General features: G+C 36.0%; 1 protein-coding gene across 1 annotated transcript in view; it reads right to left on the bottom strand.

Moving 5' to 3' along the window:
- Nucleotides 1-22,795, bottom strand: part of FAT4 (FAT atypical cadherin 4) — a 142,728-nt gene that overhangs the window by 6,000 nt on the left and 113,933 nt on the right. Inside the window, exons 10-16 of the mRNA XM_068680684.1 lie at nt 15,102-15,206; nt 13,596-13,903; nt 10,179-10,264; nt 8,645-8,824; nt 7,646-7,770; nt 6,305-6,522; nt 1,568-1,829 (exon numbers count right to left, since the gene is read on the bottom strand). Of these exons, the coding sequence (XP_068536785.1) occupies nt 1,568-1,829; nt 6,305-6,522; nt 7,646-7,770; nt 8,645-8,824; nt 10,179-10,264; nt 13,596-13,903; nt 15,102-15,206 (1,284 nt within the window). The remainder of the gene's footprint in view (nt 1-1,567; nt 1,830-6,304; nt 6,523-7,645; nt 7,771-8,644; nt 8,825-10,178; nt 10,265-13,595; nt 13,904-15,101; nt 15,207-22,795) is intronic.

Raw genomic sequence — 22,795 nt, 5'->3', positions numbered from 1 at the left:
CATCAAGTAAGCTTTACTCAGAGATGCAAGTCATATAGTGTAAAGGGACATGAAAGTCCAAAGACATTTTTGTAAGCAAGCATGTTATTTCTGTATTACTTCCATTTTGAAAGAGCTGTATTTTATTTCAGCATTACTTATATTTTCATTTTCTCCTGTTTTCACATTCCCAAATAAAGAGGAAATTGAGGATTTAGGTTCACTTTGGAGACCAAGCAAAATGGAGGATTAGCTTGCCTAGTGCTTGGTGGTCCCTTTCAGCAGTGACATGACACATAGCAACTGGGATTTTGTCAGGTCTACCCAGGTTTGAAAACATTGGATATCCCAGCTTCACAGCCCTGGAATCATCATCCATGTATGTTTTTGTCTGCCTTTAACAGTGCTTCAGATATTTTTGACCATCTGAGTTCATGCAGAGTTTTATGTCTCCCTCTTGTAAATCCTTGGTATGTTGTACACATTGTAATCCAGTATTAAAAAAAAAAACATCATACAAATATGAGATTTTGGATTATACTATCATAGTGGAAGGCAGGCAATCATAACTTGTCTGCTGCTGCATTAGACAGTGAGAACTTAGTGTCCTCAATTTTCTTTGTTCCAGCTTTCTTAAAAGCCTCTTTGGCTTTTCCATGCATACACTGCTCATAAAACATACATGTAAAAAGGGTAAAGGTAAGCATAGCATTCATATGATTTCATACCACATTTCAAACCAGTTCACAATACACAAATGTGAAGTGTGAATTTGCAGCTTTCAAAGTTACTTTATCTGGTCGCATTTCTTATAGTCAGGACAATCTTTTAATATAAAAAACTTTGTGAAACCTATGCCTGCATTGTCTGGAATATCTCACAGCTAAAATCACTTCCATCTTTACTTATTACTGGGGGAATAATATCAAATATATGTTATCTACATCTTTTGCCAGGGTCTAAGACAGTTGCTTTAACTCTTAAGGGAGACTGATTTACTGATTTTACAGCTAGATGCTGGTCAGAGGGTGGTTCTTTATTGTCCTTGGTTTCTGTTGCTCAGAAATAAATCCTATTCTTCATCTGACAGCAGGATAAAGGAGAAGGAAGTTGGAGTTTCAGAAAATATTTTAATCATATTAATAACAGGCTAAATCCTGCAGTATTTACCAAACCCCTACAGAGACAAAGTTCTCATTTAGAATTTTTGCCTCAGTAGGTTTGCCTTGATTTTCCAGATTCTGACCCAGGTAGAGAATGGGTCCTTTCTTCTCCATTAACATAACAAAATCATTACAACTCATTTGCAGACAAGCAAGCAAACCCTAACCCTGCCTCCAACAAGATCTGCAGATGGAATGCCGTCTTTTCAAAATAACAAGGCTGCAGTGTATATTAAAGGAAGAAAAATTTGCAATCCTTACTCATTCGAATTGCAATTTTCCTGGCAAAGTGCGGAAGTATATTAGTTACTGATAAAGAATTACAGTACTTTCTGCAATCTTTAAGCAAACAGACACCCTTTGTCTGCTCAAATGTGCTCATGTGCACTATATTCAAAAAAAAAAAAATTAAAAAATAATAATACCTGCAACTGTGCTCTTGAAAGGTTGGCTTGGTGGGATTCCTCCCAAAGAAATGGTAAGAACATTTAGTCCACCAAAATCTTGTGTGGTATGGAGGATGTCTCGGCTATGAGTCTTGTCGACCGACAGGATAGTGATAGAGCCGTTCTTCTCAATGAGTACAGAATGCCACTGGCCATCCGCAGTGTATACTTCTGGGATATTTCTCTCCACTTTACCAGCAATTCCAGCATCAGATACATAATGCACTTTCCCACTTTTAATCTGGTCAGCAAAAAAGCAAAAGGCATAATTTAAAAAGATATTTACAGACTACTTTTTGCCCCCATATACACATAAGCAACGTAATGCCTACTCAGTACAGTTACACATGGCTTTGGTTGTAGTGAGAAGCTTGGGTGTATTTTTCCCCAAACAACCGTTTTGTATTAAAAATGCATTAGTTATTTAGCACTAAAAATTTGGCTGCAATTAATTTCATTACTGCATCTGTAGAAAACTTAGAATTGCCATCCACTCATTCTTTAGCTACTCTCGTAAGAGGAAAACCTATTGAGAACCCAGCTGTTGGGCATGCACATGACAAAACATTTTAACCAATTAAAGACAAACTCTTCCTTCTCCATCAATGCAAGTGAAGAAAATGCTCTACAGAATGAACAGATGCTGTTCTTGTCCCAAAAGCTTGCATCTAGTTTTCATTATGACACAATAGGAATATGTATGTCAGGATTTGAGCAAGATTCCAATTTCCTAACTGTTTGCTGCTAACTTACATTTTGCAGAAAAATATTTGTATTTTAAAAATCTTTCTAAAGAGTTGTAAAGTCTATTATTTTGTGTGCATTTTCAAATGGTGCTTCCTCAGGCAAACTGATTTTAAACTTGCGAGCTATTAGAAAAAAATATATATTATTATATCCGTGATTTTTTTTTTTTTTGCTTTTTCGTTGCAAATAATGCCACACTTGTGTGGCAGGATTTTAAACCTCGTATCAGTTCAGTATTAAATGATCCCAAAATGAGATTTAAGATAAAGGAGTGAAAAAAAACCAGGTTTCTCAAATACTGTCTAAGAGCTGGGCTTGTCAGCTGACCTCCTAAGGGCTGTACAAACTTGTAAGCTATATGCAAGCTCATAAGGTGGCTCTGCAACTTGTTGCGGATTTTCTTCCATATGCATCTCTGTTACTCTGCACATTGCTCATACGTGTTAGATAAGACAATTCCTTTCCCTTCTGTGTTCCTTGCTGTGATCTGCAACAGGAGCGTGCAGAACGTGCACATGCATTGTCCAGGAGAGGTCAGAGACACTGGTTTGTTGAAAGCTCTCTAAGCCTTGCATGCTTTGTTCCAGGAAAAATAATGTTCACCTGGGAAGAACTGTGAGGTGACACACCGACTACAAGAATGCTGTTCCATTTTCCAGAAACTGTTAAATGCTCTGGATTTAATTCTTTAGTGATGCAACCTTTGTTCATACAGATCAGCTTTAAGATGGATGTAAGACCATGCTCATGTCCTGGCAGCAGCCTGTGCTGAATGTATCTAACACGTATTCCATTTGGATCACGAAAAGCAATGGTTAATATGTACACGCACTGTGCTTATACCTGCCATAATTTAGTTTATTTGAAGATGGACTATTTAGGAGCTCACTAATAAAATTCCCTCTCAAAGACAAGATGCTTTTTGGTATTAGCAAACAGAGGTGGCAGACATCTAAACTATCACACAGCCCAAAGAAAACCCTGTATTTGGAAATGCAGTCACACAGATGATCATTACATATTAAATACCATTTGTCACAATCATAAGTATTTATAAAAAGACTAATTGGGAAGAATATATACATATATTTATGTTTGCAACCTTTCATTGGTTTGTTAGTTTTATTTTGTCTTTTATGCTCCATGAAAGTACTGCCTTGTGTTTTGGTCTTTATGTAAACAAAAAGGAAAATATCATATCAGGCAATATCCTCTAAGCTTACGGAAGGACTAAGCATAGACTTATATCTTCTAAATCCACATTAGAGAAGAATTGTATTACTATTTACCTGTTAACAACTGATAATTTCAATACCGATTTATAACTTTAAAGTGCTATTTCTGCATTCATGTGACTAATGTTCATAAATATTATAGCAGTGGTATTTACAAAATAAAATTTCCAGACACAAGACCGATCCATGACTTCTTTGACCAGGAGAAAATAAGGGATGTTCTTCTTGGTTCCTTGAGTTACAAACTATTTCTAAATTTGAAACAAATGCTGATGCTGACAATGTCAAATAATACTCATTTCTAGGTTTTATTTAAATGGCCGTGTAACTGGTAAGTAGGCTATAATGAAAAGAAGAGCCACTAAAGAGAACATATTTCTAACTATAAGAATGATTCAACTTTACTAATATTCTGAATCTCCTTTACTGAGCAAATTGCTTCTTATTTGTCTTAAATCTGAGCACTAGCCTTTACAGATTTATAGCCCACTGGATAAGATATTGTTGAAATGAGCTATGTTCTGATTTATTTCTGCAACTCAATATGTGCATATGTTAGCATATATAGGCAATGTGTAATCCACATTTTCTACTCATACAATTCATAGATCTTAGCGGTACATTATGTGAATCCAATCTGATTTTAGATGAGATTTTCAGCTAAAACAAGACAGGTAATTTCACTTTTAATCAGCCCCTTATTTTTTGCCCTTATTTCTAACTGAATTAGTTGTAGTACGCATTATTTGTTAGAAAATATGCTGTGACAAAGAGCTTTAATAATAAAGAAACCCCTGCCTTTTTCATTTTTGTGCTCCTTTGAGAGGCACTTTCCATATGAATTTGACTATTGTTTAATTTAATCTACTAGTTTTTTCATTTTTCCAAGATTAAGAAGCCCTTTATATCATAAATAAGACCTTTTTTCTCCAGGTTGAGGGTTTTTTTAGAGGGAGGTTACATCCATCATTTAATGAATCTCAGTGGGTCTAATTTGCTACCATTTCTCTAATTTTATCCCAATCCCAGCTGCACCAAACTCAGCTGACTACAGATGAAAAACATGAAGGCATGGAGGTAGTCACAGAGTGTATAGCTTTTCTCTAGCACAATTTTATATTAAAAACACATGCAGGTTTTCTCTGAACGCTTACACTTTGGATAACAAGCATATTAAAATACTCCAAAATCAGGGTAAGAAATTCTCTGTTTTGAAGCTTGACGAAAAAGTTATAAACAGAAGTTCTAAAACTCATCTTCTGCACTGGGAGTATATTGAGATGCTAGGGAGACCTACGTATGTCTGGATTTGCTGACATCCTGGGCCACCACCACGGGAAGCCCTGGGTGTGAGCAGTGGTGCAGGAGCTGTACTGTACTAACTACAGTGAAACAGACCTTCTGTTTTATTAACTAGCATCATCTGGGAACTTTTTGGCAACAGGCGGTACACTGAAGTTACCTCTCTTTCCTTAAAGGACTGCATCTGTTACTAGGCGAACCTCTGCTCTTTGCCTTTGTGCAGCTGGGTCTGGGACTTGACACTCTCCACTTGCTTGTATAACTACACCAGTATTAACAATAATAAGAGTGTTTGCATAAACACACCACTAGTGCTTTCAGCCAGGAAAGGCAACTCTCTTTCTCTGTCTCTTGTTTTTTGTTTTGTTTTGTTTTTAATTAAAACTTGAGAGCTGACATTGCAAAATCTACTACAGAGAAAAAAAGGTAGTATTTGTGTTCTTTATTTTTAACTCCAGAACACAAAATAATTAGATCTTATCAGCTAATATGACTGTGGCAGAAACTTCCTATCAAATGACATGGTAAAAGCATATGCCAGTGAACTACAGGAGACTTGCTTCTTAAAAGCAGCCAGTGTGACAGAAATGCTCTGTACCTCTGATCAGCACAGGATTTGGGCAGGTGGACAATATCAATGGGGCTGAAGCTTAGAAAGTGTGAATTTCTGTATGAGTTTCTTTAAAAGTCAGGGAAAAAAACTTGGAAAGCATTACAGCAGTCAAGGAAACTTGGATCTTACACCAACCCAATAAAGGGGCTTGCCAACATCACTGCTGTACTCATTTAGAGTTATGAGTAAATGGACTGAGTCATAGCCAGGAACTGAACCATCTCTTTCTCTTGAGAAAGGTAACTTCTGCAGCAATAAACTCCTGGGAAAGAAAACTGTGTGGCATTTGAAGCATTAATTCAGCTACGTATCTCAAAATAATCTGATATTGACATTGCTCTGTGGGTAACCTCATGAATTCAAGTTATCCCTTACTTCCTAGTTTGATAAGCATGAGCCACATTAGTAGGAATTCATGAAAACTTTTTGGCAATTGTTTTTTAGCTTAAGGAGGGTCTGGGTTTGAGGCCTGAAAAATCAGAAGATAAAAGGCCAATAATGAAATTATTTGATCTGTAGAGTGTAACTTAATGACGATAACAAATATGGCAATATGTACCATTCCTGCTGCCTTAAAACAGTCACTATTTGGAGTCTGGACAAAACTGATTAGATACAAAGCCATCAAGATCTTCTGATACCTTGGCAAATAGCAAGGGAATTGTTGAGAAGATTAATGATACTGGAGCAGTGCCTAGCTTTAGTTAAAGACCTAGTATTTTAGAAAGGAAACAGCAAGAGTAATGGAAAAATGTGATTTTGATCACTATGCACGAGGCAGTCCAATCAAATCAAACTCAACATTAGCTGTAATCTTACCTTCACAGTAGTGAAGTTGCTGCTTTCCTGGATGTGAACTAAAATCCCATTCTCACTTCTTGTCCTGAATTTCACTTCCAAGCGGTCCACATTCACGGGTCGTGGGCTGGCACCTCTAGCACTGTGTCTCATCATGTATTCACGCTTCTTATTTGGGCTCATGTGGTAGTCAAGTCGTCCTTTGCCTTCCAGCGATAAGGCAGTGTCGGCAGTAATATCTGGGACAAGGACAGGGAAACACTGAGTGTGCAGCTCATTGCAGCTATAGTACAGTGATCATCTTCCTGATAACAACCATTTTCTTCAGGGAGGAGATCAAGTTCAGAGCAGGTCAGTGGGGAGAGCAGGAGTGAATGGCAATTTCACCCCCTCTATTCTTTGGCTTGAACCAGAATGTGTGTTTGAGAGTGGGAGTGTGCTAGTAATTTACTGCTGGTATCAGTCAATAGTAAATTAAAACTCACTAGGGAACAAGTGAGGGAGTAGGGAAAAAAATTTGGCTCTTGGAACTGTAATTCCTTCCCAGGGATGTTACTATTTCCATTACTGCAAGCAGGGTTTCATGATATATTGAACTCTAAGCTCTTCAGGGCAGAGATAATGGCTTTCTATTTGTGGTGGCATAAAACGAATAAAAAATGGCAGAGCATTGACTACCAAATACTGTTAGAATTATGGTAAAATTATTTTGTAAACTGGCACAATAAAAGCATATAAATCAGCTAAACAATAATGGGACATGTAAGAAAACAAAGCCCAGCTGTTATATTACAACTACATGGAAATAAATCACTTTGCTCTCCTAGACAATCCTGTACTGATTTACAGACCTATCCATACTGAAGTTAATAATCCCATTGCATTTACTTACATTTGCCGTACTTCCATGCATATAATCTGACAGTCATTTGATAAAAAGGCCTACAGTTCAGAGGAGCCATAAGCACGTGCACATAGTGTTTATGCAAAGGGAAGACTTCTCCCTTACCCTCTTACCTCCCTACAATAAACAAATCTCTCCCTACGGGATAGCTTTATTTTGATTAGTGATTACACCCTATTGGAAGCAGTAGTTTTAAATGAATGCAAGTTACCTGAAATGTGATATACAGACATGGAAACATAATATACGCAACTTGATGATATTTTTAACTCATGAAAGGACAACAGTTCGTTGTGGAATTTTCCTTCATAATTATTTAAGAGGCAGGCATGTTACTTGTTTTCATTATTTCATAAAATTCATTACCCTGTGCCCCTGAAAAAAAACTCTTCATAGCAATCAGTTCAACCATATAGTTAGGTATAGATTAAAAAGAAAGAGTGAAACCCCCTCCATACATTTTTCACAGTGCTTTCCCGTCAGTCCATCTTTGCAGTGGCACTGCTGCCATGACCAGTGATCAACGCACGTGCCACCATGTTGGCAAGGGCTAGTTGTACAAGCACCTTCTAACCGGGGACATCTGAAACAAATCAGAGAAGAAGATATTGAAGTACCTGCATACAAACAAGCAGAGCAAGTGTGCTGGAAAGGGTCACGTGTTTGAATGATATTCTCTTTCTTTCCCCCAGAGGTGTAAAAACTGAGAGGCTTTTCTCCTCAGACAGCTGATGTTTCTAAACAGATCACAACTTTCAGCATCCAGTTATAACAGAAAGGGAAAGGAATTTAGAGACGGCAAAATTCCTATCTTCCATTATGCAAGAGATGAATGAACTCTTTTAGGTGCTTTTTACACTGCAGACTTCCGGAGACTTCATATCACAAAGAACAGTGCAAACTTGGGGGTCAAAAGAGGAAGGGTGAGCCAGTGAATTTGGATGTAAGACTGACATTATTGCTACAACTGTGGCTTTGAATAGTGAGATGGAAAAACAATAGAATCAAATAGTTGATCATTTCTGAAAGACCACTCAGAGGATATGAGGGAAATTCAGTGATACTTGAGAGGCAAAGTGATAGAACAGACATTGTGAATTAAAAAGAAATAAGAGGGAGTAGAGGTTCAGTAAACTATATGAGACTGTCAAAACCAGGTGGAATTTATAAAGAAATCCAATAACAGGGCTACTCGATTTCAGCCTGCAAAGCAACATTAATAATAATCAGCAACAGAAATGTAATGATGTTGCTTTTTTGAAGTTTCTATAATCTTTTGTGAATTTTTCATCCAAATTCAATTTCTTCCTAAATTTTTCACACTTTATAATAAAGTCTACAGCCATTTTTTTTACAAGAAATATCTAGTGGTGTTTGAATGGAATAGTGCCTGGTTTTCATGCTGGCTTTCTATATCGTAAATGCTGTCTATTTGATACCATATATAGCAGACGTACTGATCTAAGATTCCTTGAGCTGCCAAAGCCTGGCTGGGCTCCAGGGGACGTCCGTTGACTGCAAACTCCATTATACAGCCCACAAAATCATGGCTTTCCACCTGTCCTCTCCTTTGAAGGATGGGCTCAACTGACCTGATGCCACCAACAGTAACTCGATTTGGTTGTACATCAAGAGTCCTATAAAAGAGGCAGAAAGAAAAGTTTAGCAATAACAGACGTAAGATAGCAATGACAACAAGGGAGCTGTAACTATTAGCTAAGGTCTGTGGCTAAAGTTCCACTTCCAAAATTTGCATTTTATCTTTAGGAGGGGAAACAGATGTCTCTATGACATTTAAATTCACACTCAGTTATCAAATGTCAAAACTTCTATTCACTTGACTGAGCAGTGTGCTTGAAAACAAAATGAATAACGATTTTCACTCAATTATGGTTTAAATTATAGATGATATTTAAACAGCTGGAAGACGGATTCATTATTTTACAAATATGTAACTGTTTTGCTAGTGAGGAAGCCACCTGTGTCAGGAAATATGATTGTGACTACTGTAAGAAATTAGCAACAATTGCTGGGATTAAAGTTTTTGCAACCTGTAAAGAGGATCTAAATAAGTGAAGTGCTTCTGAAAAAGGAGCTTCTGAGTTAGTTACGGTAAACAACAACAACAGAAATGTTTGCTTTCTGTACTGGCTGATGTTTAAGAAATGAAAGTTATAAAAAAAGAAATCTGGAAAGTACCAAAAAAAAAGTCAAAGAAAAAAGTAATCAGGTAATGCTATTTCTTACACCTTCATGAGAAATTATAGGTGTATTTTTTAAAAAAGAAGACCCAAAATGAACAACACCAGAGTGAAATATAGTTGCTACTACAGTAATAGCATTTTGAGTCTAAGACTGTTCTGGCAAGATAGTTAGGGTTGCAAAAGTAAAAGTGGAGTAGGTTTTGTTAAATATTTGTAGTACTAAATATTGTAGAATTTCAAACTAAGAGCAGCAATGTATATTTAAAAGCGATTTCATTATAATGAATAAATTTATGTTTTACTCTCTAATTAAGATTTACAAGTTATCAGTAATTACAAATGCCTGATATTCTGATCTGTTAATTTTGTCTGGATTCTGATGTGAAATCTCATACCATTAGGCAAAACGTCTTACCCCCATTTATATCACAGCTTGGACTACCCACAGCTTCTTATGTGGGCTTTTTATGTGTGCCCACAGCCTGGGGACGAGATGGAGTAGAGAATTGAGAATTTTTGATTAAACTCCTTGTAATGAATAAATCCCATGCACATGGGAATGTGGCCCGAGCTGGCAACCAGCAAGACACATAGAAAATATAAATTGCTTCTACAATGATGGGAGGCATTTCAGACCTTTGCACACCTCCTGAAGGTTATGAAGCTTAGGCATCTATCCCTTCCCAGAGACTAAGCTAAGGGCATGTATATTATTCCAAACTTCTGATTTTAGAGTGTGATTTTTCATTTTACAGAACTAAACCCCACAAAATGAAGAATTATTTACCAGTCAGTGGAAACAGCCACATTGCTAACAGTGCAATAGCCTGGCTCCTGATCCTCAGAGCAGGAATCCACTGTCAGTGATGCTGCCTGCAAAAGCCACACACAAATATGTTGTTTATTGCAAGGGTGTAGTTCCCAATCACATTAAATGTTTATGATTAAATATATTATATCAAGAACTTGGCTAGAACAAGCACTTGGGCACAAGAGCACTTGTATGTTACCATGTCACTCAGAATCACAAGGTGCTTTGGAAACACTGACCAACTCCATTCTGCATCACCACAGGGAATACTAAGATGTGGATACTAGTGGAGGAGTTAAGTGACTAGGTCATACAGAGAGAGTTAAACACAAAATTTTAGTTTTGGATTTCTTCTCATTTGCTTGCTTTATTCCTTGAAGCTGCAGTTATTTTGGCTCATACAGTAACCCACTCCTGATCTTAACAGAGAGCTGCTCCCTCTAAACACAAAGGGCATTCTTTCAGGGGCTTGACCATGATACTATACATATTGATCCCAAACTTAACAAAAATGTGCCTTACAAGAGCTAGGAGTACAAATACTAGGATCACTGGTTAAAATAATAACAGAAGTGGACCACACTGATAACACTGAAACATGCAAATACTGCTTGGTGAGCGGGACCAAGCTGACGTTCAAAAAAGTGCTGGACATCATCGGCACTGAGAGCAGTCTTCCTCTTTAACTTATTATTGTCTCAAAGCTGTCAATCCCAAGAGAATGGAATGTTTTTTACCAGTCATTTACACTCAAGCCAATCATGGCACGTTTAATTGTAATTTCTGTACTAAGAGCCTATCCAAAGCTTTCACTAAAATCATGAAATAACTCCTGTTAATTTAAAAAGGAGTTTTTATTATATTCCTTATTTAGCAAAGAATTTTCCTCATGGTGATTTATTAATAACAGATGCACTGCAAAAAAAAAATCCTGAAGGTTAGTTATTCCTTAAATCAAATTTTTCAGAAAAATAAACATAATCTCCAAGTTGTACATATCGGCTTCTCACGTTTCCACTAGATGTGTGGTACAGTTTTATGGCAAATTTAAATCAAACATTACTTTTTTAAATGCCTGCGTTCCTATTTTGGTTTAGGTTACTCTACAGGAGCTGAACAAACAGCAATAGCTATCAGTATGCCATTATTGTGCAATGCCTTTTTCTCCTGCCTGCAATGAAGTTCACTAACAACATCTTGCTGGAATCCCAACAGATTCTCCATGCTATTTCCAAATACATACCGCAAGCTGACGCATTGTATTGACCAAATGCATTCATAGCTCTCAGCCCTAAATCATGTTCTGCAGTATGCCTAAATTGTTCAATTTGCTTTTTTTTAATGAAAGCTTATCTTGAATTTCTTTCCATACATAATAAGCAAACTGCTTCTGAGAAATGTCAGTCTGCAGTTCCAAAGCAGATTATGTGCCCCGTATAAATGAAACAATTCATAGAAAGAATAATAAGCTGACTGGTCTGTATGCCATCATACGCATACATATTTTCCTTCAGAGCTTCAACAACAAAAAATGAAATGAGTTTTTTGTTCTTAGCTCAATCAGTGTAATCTCCCTAACTCACATCGCTATGCACTGTGAAAGCCAAGCTGCAACACCAGCTGAAGAGCTAGATATTTGAGAATATATTTTACTTGGACCAGAGTTCATACAATTTATTTTCTAATGTTAGTCAAATGTTCCTGCTTGTTACTTAAGCATTACTCTACGGTTACCTTGCTGCATTATGAGACTTTCTATCCTGTCACTCTGCAATATCTCAGGACTGACAACTTAATGATTTTACCAGTTTCCGATAAAATCCCACTGTGCTGTAGGAAACGACAGATCTGGAACCCTGATGGGGGCTACTTTATACTGTTTTGGACACCTGGGAGACATTCTTCCTGCAGCAGAAATATGTAAGACAAAGGTGATTCTACTTGCATACTGTGTTTGTAAACAGCTGACATTAATGGGATGGTTTAAACTTAAAAATCACACAGAAGTATAGGTTGTCTTAAAGGCTTGCTTTCAGTCCGAAACATTCATAACTGAAATTTTCTTTAAATAGTCTTTTTCATGTTCTCTCTTCTTCTGTAGTCTAGCCCTCTGGCATATCCAAGTAAAGTAAAATATTTTTTCTGCTTGATTTTTTTTTTCTTAAGTGTATTTCATTTATTTGTTGCAATTTTTAAGGTGGGCTTCTACGCTTAGCCATGTCAATCATATTGATAGATATACCACATTAATGTAGTTGCTAAAATGTGAATCTGGTGCCTTTCAAGATTTAAGTGCATCTTTGAGTATAACCATTTGGAAGCTGAGAGGCAAATTATTAATTATCTGATATTAAGGTACGTTAAAACAACATCATAACTCAACATCACAATTATCTTTCATCTTATTTGGATATATAATTTTGGCTTGAAATATAAAACAAAATCTGAGCTCCAACCATATATTATTCTTATGTGACTTTAATTTCAAACATGGGGAGAATATGAGATTCCATATATGTTGGCCATATATGCTTGAAAAGGGAGCTGTTGGGCAAGAGCTACTGATTATGGATGGCAAATATATTTTGTTTCATTTCTAACTCAAACACTGTGGAGTCAAAAAGCTTGGCTTGAACTCAAGGAGCATTTGGTTTATGTTCTGCTTTGGAAATATTAAAAATTAGAAAAGAATAAAAAATATTTAATGGAACAAAACAAAGGTGGGAGAAGGGTCAAGGTACCAGACATATGGCAATCGATTGTCCCTGTTCAGTTTTGGGCAAAATTCATTCCCTCTGGGAGGACTGGAGGGAAGTAATTCCCTTATTTTCTCTCAGAAAAACCCTTACAACGTAACAACTTTGAAATCTTTGCATTTATTTTACAGAGTTCAAAGACAGAAAGAAAAAAAAAAAAAGGTTTTTAGTCTGATGAGATTTGCAAAATTTCTGAACTAGCTTAAGGAGGTCAGAGATGGAATTTTATGTTCGCCTGTTTCTACTATCCAAAGGGTAAGGTAATTTTAAGGGCTTTTGTAGTTACTATAGTTAATTAGCTTTCCCTAATATAATTCCTGTAATCTGCATCAGTTAATTAGCCTCATGTGCAGTAATTTACTTCATTAATTATTCCTGATTCTCGTCTTTCACATTTAGAACGCAGGGCACTGAACGTTTTTTTAATTATTTTTTATTATCATGATACTAAACAAACCATTATAGGCCTTTGAGTCAGTTAGAGTAAGACAGAAATGAGGGATTTTTATTTTTTCCCCAAAGTTGGAGGTTCTGCTAATAAATGCAACATTACTAATTTTATGTTCCTCTGAGTTCATGTGGAAGCCAAAGTGACTTGGCTGAACTTGTCTTAAATACCCATTTTAGCATTTCTTACCATTCCAGCCCTCCGGGCAATAACTGTGTGAAATTGTCCATCAGACACCTTCTTAGTCGTGGTAAGCTTGTATGTGCCACTGCCAAGATTGTACGAGAATCTCATCCTTCCTTCTGTTATTTCCAGGGCCAGAAATTCTGCCCTCTCTCCAGTTTGGTTATCATAGTTATATAACATTAAGGCATTACTTTTTATAGTGGCAAACTTTATATAGATATAATTGTTGTTTGGATCCATACTGGGAAACTCCATATATGACAGCTCTTCAAATCCATAGCTATTCAGTTCACAATGATTCCCAAAAACACCTGCAAAATAAAAAAATAAAATCTGGTAGCAGCTAGCTTTTTTTTTTCCTTCCAAGCATACTCCCAGAAACCAAGTATTAATGTGCTCTAGATAGGGTTATAATACACAGGCTCTTTAAAAAGCCTCTACTGTATGATTAAAAATATGCTACCTGAACAGAAAAGTCCTATTACCCATAGGTAGGTGTTGAAGTTTATTTGTTTAAACTTAAAAATTAACTTACAAATGACAACTAAATGTATTGGAAAACAAGATACACTACACTGAGCCTCTATGCTTTCCTAAGAAAGTAAGGGGAAAAAAAAGTTTGATAGCTATATCAAAAGGAGTTATTAATTATCATCAGGCATTTGTTAACCCAAATACAGAAACAAATTTTCAACTTCAGCTGATTTTTCTCTCTGTAGATGTTATATGAACTATTTCTCAATCAACAATTCTAACTTAAGCCATCCATTTCTGATACTTATGATATAAACATATATGTGATAAAAAAGTTATGCCTTCTCGGTATCTTTGTTGATCTGAATATTTTGGTGCATTTTATATATTTCTTTTCAGATCTCTCTGTCACAATTTCCCTTGACTTTTTTTTACTGCAGTGACAATGAGAAAATTTATGAATATTAGTTGTATTTATAATGGACTATGACTATAAATTTAGGAAACAAATAAACTCTAAATCATGCAAAACATGGAAAGTAGAATGAAGAAGTTATTCTACATGTTAGTTGAAAATCATATTCGAACCTATTTATAATATGTATGCCTTTCTATATGAACAATGACAATTCTTGGTGGATTTACATTCAGAACCAATCTTGCTGTAATTACAACACGATACCTTAAAATATCGATGTTGTTTTATGTCTTTATTGGGTTCATTCCACAAAACAAATCTGGGATAATTAAATTCTAATAATTATTGAACTATTTTGGCAGTACTACATGCTTCTCCAGTTCTCGGAATTGTATGCTGGTTTTGGAACTCAAAACTTTATTAACATGCAATAAAGTGAATGGGCAAGTCCTTGTGTGGACTAATAAAGCTGTTCTGGCTGAGTCAAGTTCTCTTACTGCGAACAGGACAGGGATCCATATACACATACCCACCAGTTTCATATAGGTAAACATAAATAGCATGCTTGAGAATTATTAATAGGGGAAGGGAAGATAAAGATGCAAGAGCATACTCACCGAAGGGGCAATGGCAGTAGTACCCCTCCACACTGCTCTGGCAGGACCCACCATTGAAACAGGGGTTGCATTCACAGTAATTGACAGCAGAGTCACAGGTTTTCCCTGTGATCAAGGAACAAAAACAATTTCAAGGTCAGAAGAATCAGGACAATAGCAAAGCAAGGGTTGTATTAGAATAACGAAAGGAAAGATCATTTGAGGTTTAGGGAGGGATGGAGGGATGGAAACACAGACATTGTCCCAGCCATACTAACCATGTCCCAGGCTAACTAACCAACCGAGAGAAATTTTAAAGTGTTTCACTGTAATTATCTCATATAGGTATTGCATTGCTTTTTATTAACTGGTGTCCATACAAGAGAGATCATGAAATAAAAAGAGATGCTGTGCTAAAACAAGAAGTGTTTTTTTTTTTTTTTCTTTTTTTTTTTCCCTATTAAATGCAATGTACTCAGTGTGAAGGGGATCAAGGGTAAGGACAGCTCTTGCTGGAACCTGTATGAACACAGCAGGGCAAACACAGGCTGCTATTGTACATTATATGATATTTCTTTTTCCTCATCAATTACAACCTCCTTCCTGACTTAGAGGGACCACAGCCCTCTGGAGCTAAAACATGTTACCCTGGATACATGGTCCTTTTCTAAGCAGGCATTGTCACATGTGGTAGATATTATTCACTAGAGAATATACTGAAATCACATAATTCATTTCAACAAGGAAGGGAACCAAGAGAAGAAGTGAAGATTTTAACAGATGCTGAATACTGACAAGGGGATTCTTTGTACAAAACTATGATTTTCTTTGTCTGGAAACATTAACTACAAAAGTGTTTTGTCTTCACTTCTCAGTTTTTCATTTCTCAGTTTTTACCAGTTTGTCAGCACTTCCACTATATGCCAACCTTGGTACCTGCCTTACTTTCTGCCTGTACTGCCAGTCTTCACCACCGATTCAGCAAAAACTTGAAAGCGTTGTCATGTTTTTCATTCTTACTTCTCTGCAAAAATTTGTAAAATCAGACATGCTTTTCTAAATCTCTCCCTGATCTTCATTTAGGCCCACTTAACAAAGGGTAAGACTTCTGTTTGCTTCTTCTTGCACGGAAAATGAATTATTTTATTCCTTGCACCATACAAGCATAAAGTACATTTAAGTTAGAAGTAACACATGAACTTGCATAGAGGCTGTCCGTCCTTTTGTGTCACATATATTTTATAATTCTTACATGGCACATGACAGCAATGCACACTGATATGCAGTCCTCAGGCTTTAGAAGATCGCTGGCCTCTAAAATTGAAGAAAAATAGGACTGCGCTATATTAACTCTGCTGGTGTTTTTAGCCTTATCTCCTAATTAGAAAACCTCCTTTTTTCTATGCTATTCTGTTTAAGCTAAAGAAGTTTAGAGACTGTTCTTCCGTGTAAGCAGGAGCCCTCCCTGTGTGACTGCAAGCAGGATGGAAATGAAGCACTGGAGGATTCCTGTGGTTAACATGTAACTCATAGATTCACCATAAATCCGGGAAACATTTCCAGTGTCTGTATCTAATTATGCTCTGGGGGTATTTATTTGTATTTTATTGTCTAATGGGCATGACTGAAGGATGAGCTAACTTTTTATGTTAGATTTTGATATTTTCTTTATTTAAAAATCATGACACATAACATTGATCTTTGACTTAGCAAAGAGAACATGTAGCAAGAATGAGGCTGAGATGCTTAAATTAGCTCAATGACGTTTCTTAGTTTTCAGAAGGAAAAATCTAAGCTAATAGGGCTTACTCAGTCTTTTAAATTTTTCCCTAAGTATTCTTCTTTGTATGAGCTCTCTTAAAGCTAGCATACTTGCTGAGTCAGCAACAGACCATGGATGTTTATTTTAGCTGCATATATTTTAACCAGTGAATAACAACATCTTTTTCATATTTAACAATTGTTTGAATAATTCATAAAACTAATAAAAGTGTGTTTGCATTTATTCCAACTGTTTTGACACAGGAGAAGACAAATACTCTGATTAAACAATTCATCAGAGCTATTAAAACTAATATTTATTTAAAATGAAGAAGAAATTTTGGCTATTCTCTGACATTCACTGAAGTGCTAAAGACCTGGGAAAAAATGTATCTATTTATATTTGGAATAGTGATCCAGCAAAAGATGTCTCTGAAGTTCACTTTTTGCCTTTAAATGCATGTTAAACATGGTTATTCCAGGAAGCAAGAGTCCTTCCGCCTCTTCAGTCCTATTGGCAGAAGAAAAGTATAATTTGGGACTTCTATCCTGTTTTGTCACTATGGCTGTACCATAGGAGGATTTAAAGTAAATGTCTGATAAAGCAAGATTATTAGAAAAAAACGGTAAATAGATGATGGGAGTTTTAAACTAGGAACTGATAAGTAAATTAGTAGGTAAACAGTACAATATAATGCCACATATGTACCAGAAGAACAGCAACTTACTTCTATTCAGTATGTAATTCATTCTCATCCAAAAAGATACTGGTATGACCACCCAAAACTCTTTAGACAGCTGTATTTTTTAATATGGCCTTAAGATAATTTTCAGTTATACTTTTTCCTTTAAAATCCCAACTCTCCTGATTTCCTTTTCCTATGTGCATACCTCCAGGTTAACCTTATCAACCAACTGCCTTATGTCAGCTTCTTCTAAAGACAGCTGCTGTTAGAAGGCGTCATTTTCTCTTTTCTTCAAAATCCTGAAGTTCATCAACTCATTCAAATTTTGTTCTACCTTCAGATCTTCAGTCAGTCCCTCCCCAGACTCCTCTGAGACAGAAACTCTGGTGCTTCCTTAAAGGAAAGGTCTCCATATGTCAAGCTGTTATTGGCAGCCTGCATTGGTTATTCTGCTGGGACTTTCTACATGTATCAATTTCTGTTTTTTGGATAGTCCACCAGTGTTCAAATTGTACCTTCTTACTCTTCCCTTTTAATCTAAACTATGTTCCTCCTATATCCTTATTTTTTCCCACTGTTATCTTTGCCCAGACTTGATTGGTAGAAGTGGATCTTTCTGGATGTCTGAACAAGGACAAAAGCTCTGGAAGTATGGAAAAATTTAGGCTGGAGGGACCCCAGAGGTCATGATGTCCAACCCCCATTTAAAGCAAGGCAACCTTCCAAGTTAGATCAGGTTACTCAGGGCTTTACCCAGCAGGGTTTTTTGCTTGTTTGGCATTTATTCACTGTTGGGATTCCTCCAGGAAAGTTGCTGTGATACTAGTTAAATTGTACTTGGTCCTGCAAACTTCTACTAAATTTCTACTTTTTTGTTTGTTTGTTTGTTTGTTTGTTTTAACACCTTGTTCTCCTAGCTTGTACAGCCATCTAAGGTGTGAACCTGTTGCCCTACCACTTTCAGTTATCTCCATTGCAGCATGCTATGTTGGCTTTCCAGTATTTTAGTACAAGTACTGTAGAAGATATTCCTGCTTAATATCATAGAACTCCATTGAACACAACTGTGAACAGCTGATTTGAAAAGTGTACTTATTCAAGTTGGACCTGGTTGCCTATCTCATGAGTTACCAACACAGTAAGGTGTGTAATAAAGGTTAAGGTTTGGGGGTTTAAATTAAGGTTAAGTTTTGGGGGGGGTTTAATTAAGGTTAAAATAGCTTGCGCATCTATTGCTTTTCCTGTTCTGCCTAAGGTATTATGCTTCTATTTAGACACAATTTTTTCTGGAGAGGGAAAAGACAAACAAACAAATAAGCAAACAAAAAACAACAGGACTTTCAGAGAATTATGTTTTTCTTAAGAATTGACAGAAACACTAGTTAATTTGAAATTTCACCCCCACAGATAAAGTAAATCATTCAAGGAACCTTACTGGATTGAAGATGATACGAAACTGGCAGTATGCACAAAAGCATCTTCACTTGAACCCAAACTTGAAGTTTAACTACTTTGCAAAAAGATGAAGCCAATCATTTTTGCTAAAATCTCATACAACTAGAGCAGTTTTGGATTATGCAGGTCATTTTCCACAGCAGTCTGCTGATTTAAGGTTTACAACATGAATTTAAGAGTACGGTTCTGATAGACCTTTGTCTCACTAAAGCAATGTGCTTTGAAAAGTTATGAGGTTTACAAGTTTTCATGGCTTATGTGAATTAATTTTCTAGAAGTATTTTCACAGAGTTGGATTATTATGCACTTCTCAACTGGGGAATTGTTTCATTAGGACAGCATAAAGAACTAGGCTAATCATAACCTTTATTAGTATTTCAGGTTATTAAATCCAATGAGGGGAAGGAAATGTCTCAGACAATGTTTTGTGAACCAGAGACCCCAAATCTGAGCCGTCTCTGGAACTCCAGTTCCGGTAAATGATGTGGTTAGATGAGTTTGGAGATTTGTTCTCAAACAAAGTATCAAAAGAGTCAGGGTATTCATCTTTGTATCACAAAAGCCTTTTTTGAAGAACACAAATTTTAGGATAACACAGGATAATTCATAACAGACTATCATTTATCATCCATCACCTCAAACTGATGATATCACATGCATGAGCTTCTACAAAAATCAAACTTCCTGAGAGCAATTTTTTTTTTTTTTTTTTTTTTAAATTAAATGATGTAGGAGGAACAGATACCAACTGAATGCTCTCGGATTAGATTTCAGCTGATTTGAGAATTTTACTTTTTGTGGTTCTCCATGTCCATCTTTTAAAATGGTTCTGGTATTTTAATCTGGCATTTGAAACAATTTCACAAACCTAAATTCCTTCATCTTAATGAGTCCTGGAAAACAGGAAAAGAAGGGTTCAAAGGAAGGGCAGACAACTACTGTAAATCACAAAGTATATTCCTTCTAGAAAGTGATTATTTTAAAACCAAAACCTGATCATCATTAAGAGATGTAATTATAACAGATTGTTCAAACCCTAGTAATGTTGCTCTGAGGTAATCGCTCTCCATAATCCTATTCAGTGAAATGAACTAAATTACCTTTGCAGTGTGATGAAGTGAAATGCAGCTGACAAAACATAATAAATCAAGTAAAGAAACTCTCAATTTTCAGGTAAGCCATTATAAGGGTCTATAGCTCATGCACTCAAATTTACAGTGAACAAAGTCTATCTCAGAAAATACTAATTTCTACTTGTATGCAATACCATGTTGTTGATTTTTTTTTTTTTTTTTTTTTACAGAACATGGAAATTCAATTATGAGAATATTTTCATTCCAAGAGAAGCAGCAAAACTATGTATATGATACACTGAATTAAAAATCTGCTATTTTGGCTGTCTCTTTTCTTGTTGAGGCACTCAGGGATTATATTCATAAAGAAACAGTTCCTAGCTTTATTATTACATGCACTATGGCTATCTTTAATCATATATGAATCATGATTAAAATCCCAAACAGCTGTGAATTTTTTCTGTTGGTAGTATAATAATGACATAACATTCTCTCCGACAAACATTCTCAATCTGTATTCTGATATTTGCAGAACCCATTTAATATTAAATTTGCAGCATATCAAATACATTTCTGCAGACATAAGATGTCTAAATATACTGAATATTAATTGTGATCTTATCTAATAAGCTCTACTGATATTCAACTCCAAAGATATTTTGGTTTTTAATTACATACTTTGGAGCCATTTGTTTTCTGTCTTGACCAATTAATCCCAAGACACTTAAATAATTCTTGATTCTGCAATGACCAACTGATTTTAAAAAGATCTGACTCCCAAATATAAACAGCTGCCTCAGTCGTACTCTATTTCAAAATTATTTGTGTTGACAAGTAGTCTAAGGAAGCTCATATCAGATGCCAGATTTAATTCATACCATGAAAGAAATCAAACACTTCAAATTGTAAAAGTCTCTCATCGCATTTTCTTAGCTAAAACATCTTTATTTATTTATTTATTTATTTATTTATTTATTTATTTATTTCTTCAAGTGTTTGTCACATGTAAAGCTTTATTTTTAGTTGACATAAGGGGTGAACATTAAGCTTTAATACCAGAAAAAATGACCCGGACATTTCTTTAATGCTTCAAATTGTAGGCTAGAGGCATATATTACAGTATGCTGCTAGAGTTAATGAAGTGTTTTGCTTAGTTGCAATATCAAACATATGTCCATTTAACCTCTGGTCCTAATGACCTGAAGAGTTACAGGGGACAGGCACCCTAGAATTATTTTGCCATGCTCCTGGCAAAATAATTGGATGTACTAATACAACATAAAATAAACTGCTGGATCAGTAACTTAATTAGAACTGCTTGATAATTAACAACAATTGCTCCTGGCCTGAGGCTCAGTAGTACATTTGTAAGGTTCACACAAAAGATCACATCAGCATCCTCTGTATCATGAGACCTTTCACATCGAACATGTATCAACTGCTGTAGTTATGCCTTAAATGACATAGTCATGCCTTTGTTTGAAATAGATTAATCTTCTTTGCAATGAAGTAGATATCTCCTGTGCTAATCTGAGTTAAGAAAAAAGAAAAACAAAACAAAACAAAAACAAAAGCCAATCCCCTGATTGATGCACTGGTTACAGACAAGTTTTCGGGGCAATGGTGGCAAGCCCAAATATCTACACTGTAATGAGCACAGCTGTTGTAACCTGGGCTGCCCCAGGGTATCTGAGATGCAGAAATACACTTTAGAAGAGGTAATGGAAGCTTTATTGTATCTTCTCTAGTTAAGCTCTTTATTATGTCTCTAAAAATTGGCCATAATCAACAATTAACATTGTTCAGACCTTTCTTAAAGAACGTACTCAGACAAAAACGTTTTATTTTCTTTTGCTTTTATCTGCTTAGGGTGCTCTAAGCACAATAGAAATGTCTGAATGAGGCAACCCTGTACCTAAATAAAGTTTAATTGTAAATTGTGTTTTTTATTTGTGTCTGTTTTCTATGCACACAATGAACAGATTATAGAAAGACCATACTGCAACTTGAATTTTATCCAAAGGTTATGCACAAAAAGGCTGAAGCCTTGCAGCAGTACACCCATTTTGCAACTGGAGTGTTTCACTGCAGTAGTGAGACAGGCTAGATGCAACCTTGCACAAAGATCCAACTGCAAAGTCCCTGTCTCTTTTTTGCATGAGAAACTGTCATTCAGAAATTATAATTACAGACTGGAAGTTCATCCCCTGATCAAATCTTTTTGAGGGTGATCTCAATTTCTCTTGAAGATCTGTTGACAGAAGAGAGATCTCCACTGACTACAGCGGGAACCTATGTGCCTCTCCCACAGCCATAGCCACCTACTAATGTGGCTCAGACACCTGAAGGCTGATGAGGGGAATACCACCAGAATATATGACAGACTGTATCAGCTTATAAAGTGGTTATTTTTCTAGAGAAAGTATATATGATTCACATATGGTAGAAAAGACATTTGAATTTTTTAATGTTTTTTTTTTTTTCTTGAATGTGCCTCACATTCAATGCTAATAGCTAAAGTATTGCACAACTTTCTAATACACACAAGAACCACAGATGGAGGAAGACCCAAGCAGACAAAGACTATGCCAGAAAAAAAAAAAAAAAACAACAACAATTATGTATATGAACTTAAGTTTACAGGCTACTTGGCGTAGGGCTGTTTTCCCAAATCTCACCCTAAGCAATAAATGAAGACTAAGGCTGGAAGGCAGTCATGCTAGAATAATTTCAAGCAGGC

This window comes from Anas acuta, chromosome 4 (genome assembly GCF_963932015.1).
Source record: "Anas acuta chromosome 4, bAnaAcu1.1, whole genome shotgun sequence".
Lineage (NCBI taxonomy): Eukaryota > Metazoa > Chordata > Aves > Anseriformes > Anatidae > Anas > Anas acuta.
This window is presented reverse-complemented; position numbering and strand designations above follow the sequence as displayed.